General features: G+C 41.3%; 1 protein-coding gene across 4 annotated transcripts in view; it reads left to right on the forward strand.

Moving 5' to 3' along the window:
- Positions 1 to 13699, forward strand: part of Graf (GTPase regulator associated with FAK) — a 432476-nt gene that overhangs the window by 184141 nt on the left and 234636 nt on the right. For all 4 annotated transcript variants that reach the window (XM_069824366.1, XM_069824368.1, XM_069824367.1 and 1 more), the window contains exon 2: positions 10813 to 10970. In XM_069824366.1, coding sequence (XP_069680467.1) covers positions 10813 to 10970 — 158 coding nt within the window. The remainder of the gene's footprint in view (positions 1 to 10812; positions 10971 to 13699) is intronic.

A 13699-nucleotide genomic window follows, 5' to 3' on the forward strand; every position in this document is an offset into this window, starting at 1 on the left:
CGCTAAGACCATGGTCATCTGCCATCAATATTACCACCGCCATCAGCCAACGCTAAGACCATGGTCATCTGCCATCACTATTACCACCGCCATCAGCCAACGCTAAGACCATGGTCATCTGCCATCACTATTACCACCGCCATCAGCCAACGCTAAGACCATGGTCATCTGCCATCAATATTACCACCGCCATCAGCCAACACTAAGACCATGGTCATCTGCCATCACTATTACCACCGCCATCAGCCAACACTAAGACCATGGTCATCTGCCATCTCTACTACCACCGCCATCAGCCAACACTAAGACCATGGTCATCTGCCATCAATATTACCACCGCCATCAGCCAACACTAAGACCATGGTCATCTGCCATCTCTACTACCACCGCCATCAGCCAACGCTAAGACCATGGTCATCTGCCATCACTATTACCACCGCCATCAGCCAACGCTAAGACCATGGTCATCTGCCATCAATATTACCACCGCCATCAGCCAACACTAAGACCATGGTCATCTGCCATCACTATTACCACCGCCATCAGCCAACACTAAGACCATGGTCATCTGCCATCTCTACTACCACCGCCATCAGCCAACACTAAGACCATGGTCATCTGCCATCAATATTACCACCGCCATCAGCCAACACTAAGACCATGGTCATCTGCCATCACTATTACCACCGCCATCAGCCAACACTAAGACCATGGTCATCTGCCATCTCTACTACCACCGCCATCAGCCAACGCTAAGACCATGGTCATCCGCCATCACTATTACCACCGCCATCAGCCAACACTAAGACCATGGTCATCTGCCATCAATATTACCACCGCCATCAGCCAACGCTAAGACCATGGTCATCTGCCATCAATATTACCACCGCCATCAGCCAACGCTAAGACCATGGTCATCTGCCATCACTATTACCACCGCCATCAGCCAACACTAAGACCATGGTCATCTGCCATCACTATTACCACCGCCATCAGCCAACACTAAGAACATGGTCATCTGCCATCTCTACTACCACCGCCATCAGCCAACGCTAAGACCATGGTCATCTGCCATCACTATTACCACCGCCATCAGCCAACACTAAGACCATGGTCATCTGCCATCAATATTACCACCGCCATCAGCCAACGCTAAGACCATGGTCATCTGCCATCAATATTACCACCGCCATCAGCCAACACTAAGACCATGGTCATCTGCCATCAATATTACCACCGCCATCAGCCAACACTAAGACCAAGGTCATCTGCCATCACTATTACCACCGCCATCAGCCAACACTAAGACCATGGTCATCTGCCATCACTATTACCACCGCCATCAGCCAACGCTAAGACCATGGTCATCTGCCATCACTATTACCACCGCCATCAGTCAACGCTAAGACCATGGTCATCTGCCATCACTATTACCGCCGCCATCAGCCAACGCTAAGACCATGGTCATCTGCCATCAATATTACCACCGCCATCAGCCAACACTAAGACCATGGTCATCTGCCATCAATATTACCACCGCCATCAGCCAACGCTAAGACCATGGTCATCTGCCATCAATATTACCACCGCCATCAGCCAACGCTAAGACCATGGTCATCTGCCATCACTATTACCACCGCCATCAGCCAACGCTAAGACCATGGTCATCTGCCATCACTATTACCACCGCCATCAGCCAACGCTAAGACCATGGTCATCTGCCATCAATATTACCACCGCCATCAGCCAACGCTAAGACCATGGTCACCTGCCATCACTATTACCACCGCCATCAGCCAACGCTAAGACCATGGTCATCTGCCATCAATATTACCACCGCCATCAGCCAACACTAAGACCATGGTCATCTGCCATCACTATTACCACCGCCATCAGCCAACGCTAAGACCATGGTTATCTGCCATCACTATTACCACCGCCATCAGCCAACACTAAGACCATGGTCATCTGCCATCTCTACTACCACCGCCATCAGCCAACACTAAGACCATGGTCATCTGCCATCAATATTACCACCGCCATCAGCCAACACTAAGACCATGGTCATCTGCCATCTCTACTACCACCGCCATCAGCCAACGCTAAGACCATGGTCATCTGCCATCACTATTACCACCGCCATCAGCCAACGCTAAGACCATGGTCATCTGCCATCAATATTACCACCGCCATCAGCCAACACTAAGACCATGGTCATCTGCCATCAATATTACCACCGCCATCAGCCAACGCTAAGACCATGGTCATCTGCCATCAATATTACCACCGCCATCAGCCAACACTAAGACCATGGACATCTGCCATCACTATTACCACCGCCATCAGCCAACGCTAAGACCATGGTCATCTGCCATCACTATTACCACCGCCATCAGCCAACACTAAGACCATGGTCATCTGCCATCACTATTACCACCGCCATCAGCCAACACTAAGACCATGGTCATCTGCCATCTCTACTACCACCGCCATCAGCCAACGCTAAGACCATGGTCATCTGCCATCTCTACTACCACCGCCATCAGCCAACACTAAGACCATGGTCATCTGCCATCAATATTACCACCGCCATCAGCCAACGCTAAGACCATGGTCATCTGCCATCAATATTACCACCGCCATCAGCCAACACTAAGACCATGGTCATCTGCCATCAATATTACCACCGCCATCAGCCAACACTAAGACCATGGTCATCTGCCATCACTATTACCACCGCCATCAGCCAACACTAAGACCATGGTCATCTGCCATCACTATTACCACCGCCATCAGCCAACACTAAGACCATGGTCATCTGCCATCAATATTACCACCGCCATCAGCCAACACTAAGACCATGGTCATCTGCCATCACTATTACCACCGCCATCAGCCAACACTAAGACCATGGTCATCTGCCATCACTATTACCACCGCCATCAGCCAACACTAAGACCATGGTCATCTGCCATCACTATTACCACCGCCATCAGCCAACGCTAAGACCATGGTCATCTGCCATCACTATTACCACCGCCATCAGCCAACGCTAAGACCATGGTCATCTGCCATCAATATTACCACCGCCATCAGCCAACGCTAAGACCATGGTCATCTGCCATCAATATTACCACCGCCATCAGCCAACGCTAAGACCATGGTCATCTGCCATCAATATTACCACCGCCATCAGCCAACACTAAGACCATGGTCATCTGCCATCAATATTACCACCGCCATCAGCCAACACTACGACCATGGTCATCTGCCATCACTATTACCACCGCCATCAGCCAACACTAAGACCATGGTCATCTGCCATCACTATTACCACCGCCATCAGCCAACACTAAGACCATGGTCATCTGCCATCACTATTACCACCGCCATCAGCCAACGCTAAGACCATGGTCATCTGCCATCACTATTGCCACCGCCATCAGCCAACGCTAAGACCATGGTCATCTGCCATCACTATTACCACCGCCATCAGCCAACACTAAGACCATGGTCATCTGCCATCACTATTACCACCGCCATCAGCCAACACTAAGACCATGGTCATCTGCCATCACTATTACCACCGCCATCAGCCAACACTAAGACCATGGTCATCTGCCATCACTATTACCACCGCCATCAGCCAACACTAAGACCATGGTCATCTGCCATCACTATTACCACCGCCATCAGCCAACACTAAGACCATGGTCATCTGCCATCCCTATTACCACCGCCATCAGCCAACACTAAGACCATGGTCATCTGCCATCACTATTACCACCGCCATCAGCCAACGCTAAGACCATGGTCATCTGCCATCACTATTACCACCGCCATCAGCCAACGCTAAGACCATGATCATCTGCCATCACTATTACCACCGCCATCAGCCAACACTAAGACCATGGTCATCTGCCATCACTATTACCACCGCCATCAGCCAACACTAAGACCATGGTCATCTGCCATCACTATTACCACCGCCATCAGCCAACACTAAGACCATGGTCATCTGCCATCAATATTACCACCGCCATCAGCCAACACTAAGACCATGGTCATCTGCCACCACTACAACTACCGTCATCAGCCACGACTATCACCGCCGTCATAAGACACTACCATCATCTACTATTTACTTCCAACGCTACCACCACCAACCAATATCAGCCACTACTGTCGGCCAACATCAACCACCATTACAACTACAGTCAGCCATCACTTTCATTATCAGTTATCACCTATTATCTTCACCACAGCAAGAGCTATCACGACCAATACCTTCATTCTTCTATCCTACCACCAACTCCATTTGCCATCACATTACAACCATCAGTTATCACAATCAACAGCAGTTACTACCACCATCACCAGTTGCAATTACTGCTAGCATTCATCAACTCATCACCACTACTACCATTAATACCAACACTACAACCATCAGCAATCATCAACGGAAACAACCATTTGTACTAACATAAGCCATTTCTACCACCACCGCCATCATCTGCTTATCAGCCAGCACTACTGCCAGCATCACAAGAATAACCACTAATATATACTAGAGACTAGACACACCACCATCAATTTTATCGAATCCAACAGAGTAAGTGAGTCTTCTGTCCGACCCTGAGGTTGACACAGTTAAATATTGGAATGTGAGAAATCTCGAGTTAATCAGTTGCCAGGATAACCTGTGATCTCATATTATGAAGTAACGCGTATCCGTTTCTGAAGATATCGGGGAGCTCCCAGTGTGGGACACACCTTGCATCTATCTCAGCCTTGTCATCTGGTCGTGTTGACCTCACCTCCTCCCCTCCCCGTCACGTCACAGAACAATGAAAGTTAGCGTAGTCAGCTGACGAGGAAGTGGCGGACATCGCCATAATTACAGCCTTGGCTCGAGGAATATTTTACAGACTAATCCGAAAGGTCGCGTGTGTTTGCTAATCCCTGTTATTTCGTGGAATCTTAATTGCGACGTGTAGGTCGCCACCTTTCGGGCTCGCTGACCTGGAACGAATTAGTAGTCAAAATGCATCTCAATCTTTATAACGGACTCTAATAGGGCATGCGCGACGCGAAAGTGAGGTTGCTGCAAACCATTCGAGCTTCTGAACAGTTGGTGCATAGGTGATGTGCTTCACTTTCCAACCGCCCTTTGGCCCGTTCTCTCTGCCGCGAGAATTTTAGGTCAAGACCAGTCAAATACTGTTAGACTTACGTGTTTCTAGATATACGTACCAACAAAGAAGTGTATCACGAACATAATAGGTACTTTATTACATGTTTGAAGCGTTTACCAATCACTCAGTTTCTTTATCATGTTGCAAATGATATTAATGTTTATAGTTTATTTTCGTCTATGATAAGTTTAATAATTTTAAAATTGAAAACAGACTTCACATACTTTATTCTTCGCAGACGATCAGGTCCTCACACCTAGCTCAGAAGACGGTTTACAGAAGGCCCTGTTTAAATCTATGCTAATAAATCTATAGCCAAAATTTTTCTGGTAATTTTCGATTTTCCAAAAATAATTGGTGTTAACATGTATAATTAACCATCCTGAAACCGAAAATCGCTTTTTTGAAATTTTTGTCTGTCTGTCTGGATGTTTGTTACCTTTTCACGCGATAATGGCTGAATCGATTTATATGAAAATTGGAATATAAATTAAGTTCGTTGTGACTTAGATTTTAGGCTATATGGCATTCAAAATACTTTATTTAAAAGGGGGGTTATAAGGAGGCCTGAATTAAATAAATCGACATATCTAGCTTATTATTGATTTTCATGAAAAATATTCCAAAACAAAAGTTTCTTTACAAATAATTTCCGATAAGTTTTATTCTATACAAAATTTTGATAGGACTGATATTTAATGAGATAAATGAGTTTTAAAATTACAATAACAACGCCATCTAAGGCGCTGTACTGAAATAAAAAGAAATGACTTCGTCTATAAGGGGCCTTGGACAACAACAATCGAAAGCTATTGAACATAGCCAAAGAGAATGTTTCTGTGTTTGTATGAAGTAATATCGGAAGCTAATTAATTGTTTAATTATTATTTCACCATTGGAAAGTGTAGTTTCTCTAGATGGACATAATTCTACAATGTTATTACAGTAACTTCTGAAACATATAGCAAGTAATATAAAGTATACACATTAAAACTAAATGATAATATGTCAGTCTTCATTAAACTATGGTTGCATGTAATAACAATTAAGAAACATGTTAAAGAAATTGTCATTGCACCAAATGATTGCTCTCTGGACCAAAATGACCGCATTTTAATTATTTAAATACAATTTAATTTAAGTAACATATTAAACGATTTGCCCTTCTATCAAACAAGAATGTTCCCTGGATCAAACGTCTTATTTTAATTATGTAATTACTTTATATTTATTTCTAATAGGTGCAGCGAAGCGCACGGGTACGGCTGGTTAAATAATATAATTAAAACAGTATCATCCGAACATATCAACAAATAATACCAAAGTTTTAGCTTTTAAAGGACCAAATACTGTAAGAGCTCCATGTATTGTGGATCCATATCACTACGGTATGACGCGTCCTCAGGTTGCGGATAGAGGAGACAGCCTCCAGATATGAAGGGTAGCTGCGAATATATTGAATAAGCAGTCGTGGTTGTGGACAGGCCGATAAGTGGTGGTCTCCAGCTTGGAGGTTGGGCGAAGGACTAACAACCCATCACCGTAAAAAAACAGCTTGTTACGAAACCTTACAATAATTACACAACGCAGAACTGCACGCATTGTATTCTTCACCTGACATAATGAGGAACATTAAATCCAGACGTTTGAGATGGGCAGGGCATGTAGCACGTATGGACGAACCCAGAAATGCATATAGAGTGTTAGTTGGGAGGCCGGAGGGAAAAAGACCTTTGGGGAGGCCGAGACGTAGATGGGAGGATAATGTTAAAATGGATTTGAGGGAGGTGGGATATGATGATGGAGATTGGATTAATCTTGCACAGGATAGGGACCTGCGGATTCCTTAAAAGCCATTTGTAGGTAAGTAATACTGTAAGAGCTAAAATCATTTTAGAAGTAAAGACCAATGTACAAGTCAGTTGTTTTGACTGTCCTGACTGTGTGTGTGTATCCAATGCCTATTCACTTCACTTACGTGATTCGGGTTTCGTATATTGGGGATAGATGGCAGGACTGTGATACGTTTTCAAGTTGTACACCACTTTGGCTGGCCACGCTATGCATGATGTGTATCTGTGGGGAGTTAAGTCATGTACTAGGATGAATGTATGTGTAATTTTACATGAAAATTTCTTACCCCCGCCGGAAATGGAACCCAGGCCTATTAGGCTGGAGGCAGACACGCTACCAGAGAGCTAATTCGGCGGACCTATTCTGGCTATAATATTTCTTATTTTGAAAATGGAAACAGTCAACAAGTTATAATGAATTTAGTTATAGCGTACATTATGTGTTGATATAAAGAGGCAATTAAAGATAATAGAAAAGAAGTTAAATTAAAATTTTATAAAATGATGGCTGGCTCTATACTAATATATGTATGGTTTGATTTTTGGAATATAACCAAAAAAGAAGAAAAATTGTATAAGCAGCTGAAATCAAACTTTTAAGAAGTAGTGTACAGCCTTTTAGAGGAAAAACGAAATTAAGATACTGTATTAGGAATGAACTAAACATATTGAAAGGTTGACAGATTACCGCATAGCGAGAATTATATTAGCTATTTATAAACCAGTAGGTTGAATAGGTAATTGAAGTATGCACCCAAGTAATGTGTTATATTGTCCTTTTCTGGATTGTACACAAAATAAATTCTTTATCATTGTAACTGTTTTAATTGCTACATTGCACGATGCAAGTAGAAGGGTGAAATTAATTATTAATTTTGTACCAACTACCATGATACATTGTATATTATATTTGCTTCTAATAATTATTTCGCTGAATCGGTATTCAAAATTGATAGAAATTGGGAAAATGATTAAGTACTTCATAATGAGAATCTGACTGTTAGGGCCTATTTGTGAAGAAACCACATAAGTAACTGAGAGTAATTTATGGACACTCCATTTCGAATGCAAAGCAGATGCTAACAAATGTCTGTGAGAAAAAGGTAATCAATCCTGCAAAACAGATTACGTTTATGAGAAGGATCTAGTTCTTGCTATCAATTTTGACCCTTGAATGATGTCCCTCCGATCACAATTTTCTTCTATAATTCTAGTCCCTTTAGGTTGCTTTGTTTCCATGTTCTAGTATGCATATGTAATATTAGCTATCAAGTCTCTGATTAAGTGGAACGGAACTGTCCAAAGGGCCGAATTCCTAATGACAAATAGATATTTTAACTTATTGTGACTTTCGGCCGGCCTCCAGATGAACAAATCCAAAACCCAGAAAATGTCAAACGAACCGGCAACATCCATAGCAGTGGATGGTATGGCCATACAATTAGTGTCCCTAGGGCAGTTAATCTCATTTGACTGTAACTCCGGGAAAGAAATAAAACGAAGAGTCGCTCTCGCGTGGAAAGTTTTCTTGGCACTTAAGTTCATTCTGCTTGCAATTGTATGTATTTATTTACACTGCAAGTGGGCAAGCACCCGGTGGCAGTGGTATACACAATATAAACAATACACAATAAAAAAGCTCAACAAAAAATCAAATTCGAGGTCCTAGAGTCCTGTGTTATGCTAGTACTCTTATATGGATATCAAACGTGAACTCTCACAGCTAAGCTTAGAAAGATCGTACAAGTATGTCAAAGGAAAATGTCACGGAAGATCTTGGGCTTCTCACTGAAAGACGGAATACCAAACACAGCACTATAAGAGATGACGGTAACGACCGATCCAGCACAGCGAGCCACGTGGACCAAATGGACCTGGGGAGGCCACGTTGTGTGAGATTACGCGACGAGAGATGGACGTAAAAGGTCATAATGTGGGCCCCATACATGGGGAAAAGACTCCGGGGAGACCAAGACGTAGATGGGCAACCTCTTCAGGGATCAAGCAGCGATGCTCTGGTCTAGGATAGTAAAATCTTGGGGTGAATGGAGCATGAACAGTCAGTGACCAAGCGTCGTAAATATGCATAGAAGCATTTAGTGTGCTGGTGTAGTGATTCACCAAGTATCAACACTAAATCAATGTACGTATATAGGTATACTCAGTGTGCGTGTGCAGGAACTGGAAGAAAATTTGTCAGTGAACCAAAACTTTATGGATTATGGCGAAGCAACTGCCATATTCTAAGACATATCCCTTAAGGCTGCTCCACAATAAATCGGGAACGGAAAGATTGTTAAAATACATAATATATTTAAATGTGAGCATCCACAATTAACGACAAGCTTGCCGGATCTCGGGAACGGGAACATGAAGGTTGGTGAACTTTTAACTTTACCGTTCTCGTTTCCGATAACAGCCTACTAGAATCATTCTGTTGTCATCAAAAAGCTATTTGGTCGTCGTATATTTTGTAGCAAGGAGACCGTGACATAATTTCTTCTTTATCCACTGCTTGTAATTAACCCAGAAATTCACTACAATCACTTTCAATAGCCTATATTATGCTACGCGTATACATGACCAGACTGCTATGTGAATGAAATATTCCGTGCCATAAATGTTAACGTTGGTTAACCTATGTTCATGATGGCTTCCTTGTAGTCATGAGAGAACGCATTGGTGATTATACACAAATAACATCAGAATGCATAATATCGACTTTACATAAGTTACATATCGTTATTGACATATCGATATGCATAGCAGTTTCCGTTCCCGATTTATTGTGAATAAAAAATCTTTACATTCACGTCCTCCGCTTCCCGTTCTCGTTTCCGGTTTATTGTGGATCAGCCTTTACGCGGAATAGCTCACCGCGTGAGTTACTAAAGAGCTACCCCCTCGGGGAGACTTTTGCTCTTAATGGGACATAAGACTATTCTTATTCTTATTATAATATTATTATTATTATTATTATTATTATTATTATTATTATTATTATTATTATTATTATGGCTTTTGAAATATTACACAACAGTTAATGGAACAGTAGGTTTTTAGTCGAATGTTTAACTGCGCCGTATCACCTATTAGAACTTAATCTCTGTGGAATCCTGAAAGATTTTAAAATATTAATGTTTAATAATGTTAAAACTACCTCTGAGGTTCTGGCTGATATGTACAGATACGGAATTAAAATTTAGAGCGAGTCTTGATGGTAGTTCACCTGTATGTAGGCAACATTTTCACACAAGTAGCATATATACAGGGGCTCTTGTTTACTGCAAATACGTAATGTGTTGTAAGCGAATAAGGGAGTTTCAAATTTTATTTTCGTATCTGTACTTCTATTACCAGGCAGTAACATCTCACTTGACGATGTGTCAGAGGAAAAACAATTGTTTGTATACATCTGAAGTCAGCAATGTATGCAATGGAGGGGGAAAGGAACTGGCCACCCTACCACATTATCTCCTGGCTTATTTGCGTCGTGGGTGATGCCTTATTGGTATCACTTGTGAGGTTCAAACACCTCTTCTGGCAGTTAATTAAACAACAAATGTGAAAACCTATCCGGGCGGTATTACCAACTATCAAAACTGGAAAGTAAAGGATAATGTTCACTTTTAGAGTCATGGATGCATAATACCATTCGATTGATTTGTATCAGTCATTCTAGAATTTATTACAATAAACAACTTTCTAATTGGGAATACCAGTAGGTGTGCTGTATTTACAAGTGCTGTGTATCTGTGTTACAGACTTGTCGAGGGCCCAGCGCACCCTATCCAACAGCCTCGTGAAATTCAACTTCGAGTGTATCGGCACCTCACAGACAGACGACGAAGTGGGCATCTCTGTGTCTCTCAAGGAGTTCGGACGCCTCATCGCCAATATCGAGGATCAGCGCGACATGATGGTAAGTACATTGATACTACTTTACAAAGGGCTGATCAGAGAATCCTAGCTAGCTTCCGGTCAAAAGCATGATTTCTTATGTTCCAATAGTAATCGTCAAAGGAGACGTTGGTCTCTCGTATTCATTGTACCATGATTATCTTTATATCATAATCAGTAGTACTATACCGCAAGCCATCACAATAACATGCTACCACTATCAGCATTATCACCAATACTACTATCACGGTAACCAAGATAATCACCACTATTACAGGATCCTTCATATTTACGTATTATGACCAGAGAGAGCATTTGGCGTACGTAAACCGTTGAGTTAACTGCTACATGCACTATATCGTAATGTATTAGGGAGCAAGGAAGGGAGGGGGTGAATGTCATCGTGTCGCTACAATAACAACGACTAGAGTACAGTTCCTGCAGCATATTATCTTTGCTATTCAGTAATTTCACTTTATAATATTGAATAACCTATTGTTTATATTTAACATTTAATTACAACATGCATAGTTCTGTTATATGATATTAATGTAGCTACATAAGAACAATATATTGTATATAAATACAACAACATAGAAAAGACAGTATAATAATGAACAGTTTGACTCGTAGACATTTTCTTTTTGCAGCATTAACTTCCCATGATTGTACGAGAAGATTCGAAGCGAACGGCAGTTACGTAGACTTTCAGTTCCCCCCTACTACCATTAATGCACAACACAATGTCAATACGGCGGTTGCTGTCGTCTGCGATACAACGAACTTTTCTGTTGATTTTCGAGTTAGTCAATTTTTCCGGTTATTATATGCTTATTTAAGTTGTGTTAACTCTCGCTAATGGTTTTATATTTTATTTTATCCGTCTTAGTATTTATTTTATTGTAAATATTTTTGTTTTATCACTATTATTATTATTATTATTATTATTATTATTATTATTATTATTATTATTATTATTGTTATTTATATCATCAGCATTATTATTTGAACCCTGTAAAATTTATGTAGACTACTGGACTGTACCCGAGCACGAGCATATGCTCATTTCGGGTATCTATCTATTCATTTGTATTCAATTCAAATGTAAATTGTTACTTTGTACTACTTTGCTCTTCTTCATGACTGCATTTGTTACAGTGCACGACAATATACTTCATTAAGCTTTTCTGCTTCCAAGTCGTCAGACTGCAATAATCGCATTGATTTTTAAAACAGAGCTTTTCTGCTTTCATTTCGTCAGATCACAATAATGGCTTCGATTTTTCAAACAGAGCTTTTCTGCTCCCATTTCGTCAGACCACAATAATCGCATTGATTTTTCAAACAGAGCTGCAATGGTAACATGATTTACTTTCTCTAGCTCTTCGGATGTCAATAGAAACATTTTGCCCACACCTTTAGTTTGAAGTGCCCCAACAATAACATTAGCAACGGATCTGTTTGCAATATTTGTCGTTTCGTCTATAGATACCCACAATTTTTCATCTTTTAAGGTTTCTCTGATTTCACGTAAGACATCTTCATAACGTTTTGCTAAATAACCCGTACGCAGAGTAGATTGTCCTGATAGTGTTCTACTTGTATATTTTTGCAAAAATGATCTGACACATGGGTGTTTCAGTTTTTTAAATGGAATATTTGCCCTAATGAACATGTGGTCCAAGTCTTGGTAAAAATCACATTCCATATTTGAACTCGTGGGAATAGCTTCGACTTTCTTCAAATTCAACAACTTAAAACATTCCTTGTGTCTTTTAGAGTTGTAGCGTTTTTGTACATGGTGTCTCTTGTTCCCCAGTAGATCGACTTTACATACCATGCATGTAAGTTTTTCACCATCCGTGGAAAAGTGCTGCGATCCGAACTCCTGAACAAATAGGCCTAGCTGCAATTGTATATGCCGAGGGTTCTTTTTTTCCGTATACCGTAAACTAAGTTGTAATGTAAAGGCAAATAAATACTTTGCACTTACGGTAAACACAAGTAGAACTAATTAGAAGGACTGCGATAGGAAAAAAGTAAATACAGGAAATAGTGTAGAAGGACCAATGAAGTAGAATATGAAGAAGACAGGAAGTTCAAATACGCCAGGAAATGCACAGGTATTGAAAACTATCTAAGACAGCACATACAACATCCGAGAGCTCTGTGCGTACAATGACTGTGCCTTGTAGGTAAGACCCCTTCCCCCATTTCGTGACGTAGTCAAAGCTCTCGGTGTAGTAAACTTGTGTCCACTGATAACGTACCCCATCTGCTCTCTTTGATTATGACGCTTCCCTCACACTGCAAGCTCAGCGTAATTTTCTGTTATACACCTCGCACAGTTAACCGAGAAATCGGCCGCCGTTTTTACGGTAGTAACTTCAATTTCTGAAACTTGTTTAGCGGAGAAAACGTTTATAAAAAACTTGAAATGAATACAAAAATGCATTTTACCTGTGTCATAAGAGATGTTCAGTATCCTGCTTCAATACATTTTTTACTTCTCGGAAGATTGTTCTGAAATAACTCGATTAATCTCTTCCTGCGAAGTGTTCGAACTTTCTTGTCTGATATATATTTTTTGTAGTACTTAAAACTATAAAAGCTCACAGCAATATACTATACACCATTCTCAAACAATAAGTAAAAACACAGTAGCTTGCACCACACTACGCACGGATGAGTAATCCATTCAGTGTTATCATTTAATTAGAACGGACAGTAGCTTGCGCTACATTACCCGCG

Source organism: Periplaneta americana, chromosome 4 (genome assembly GCF_040183065.1).
Source record: "Periplaneta americana isolate PAMFEO1 chromosome 4, P.americana_PAMFEO1_priV1, whole genome shotgun sequence".
NCBI lineage: Eukaryota > Metazoa > Arthropoda > Insecta > Blattodea > Blattidae > Periplaneta > Periplaneta americana.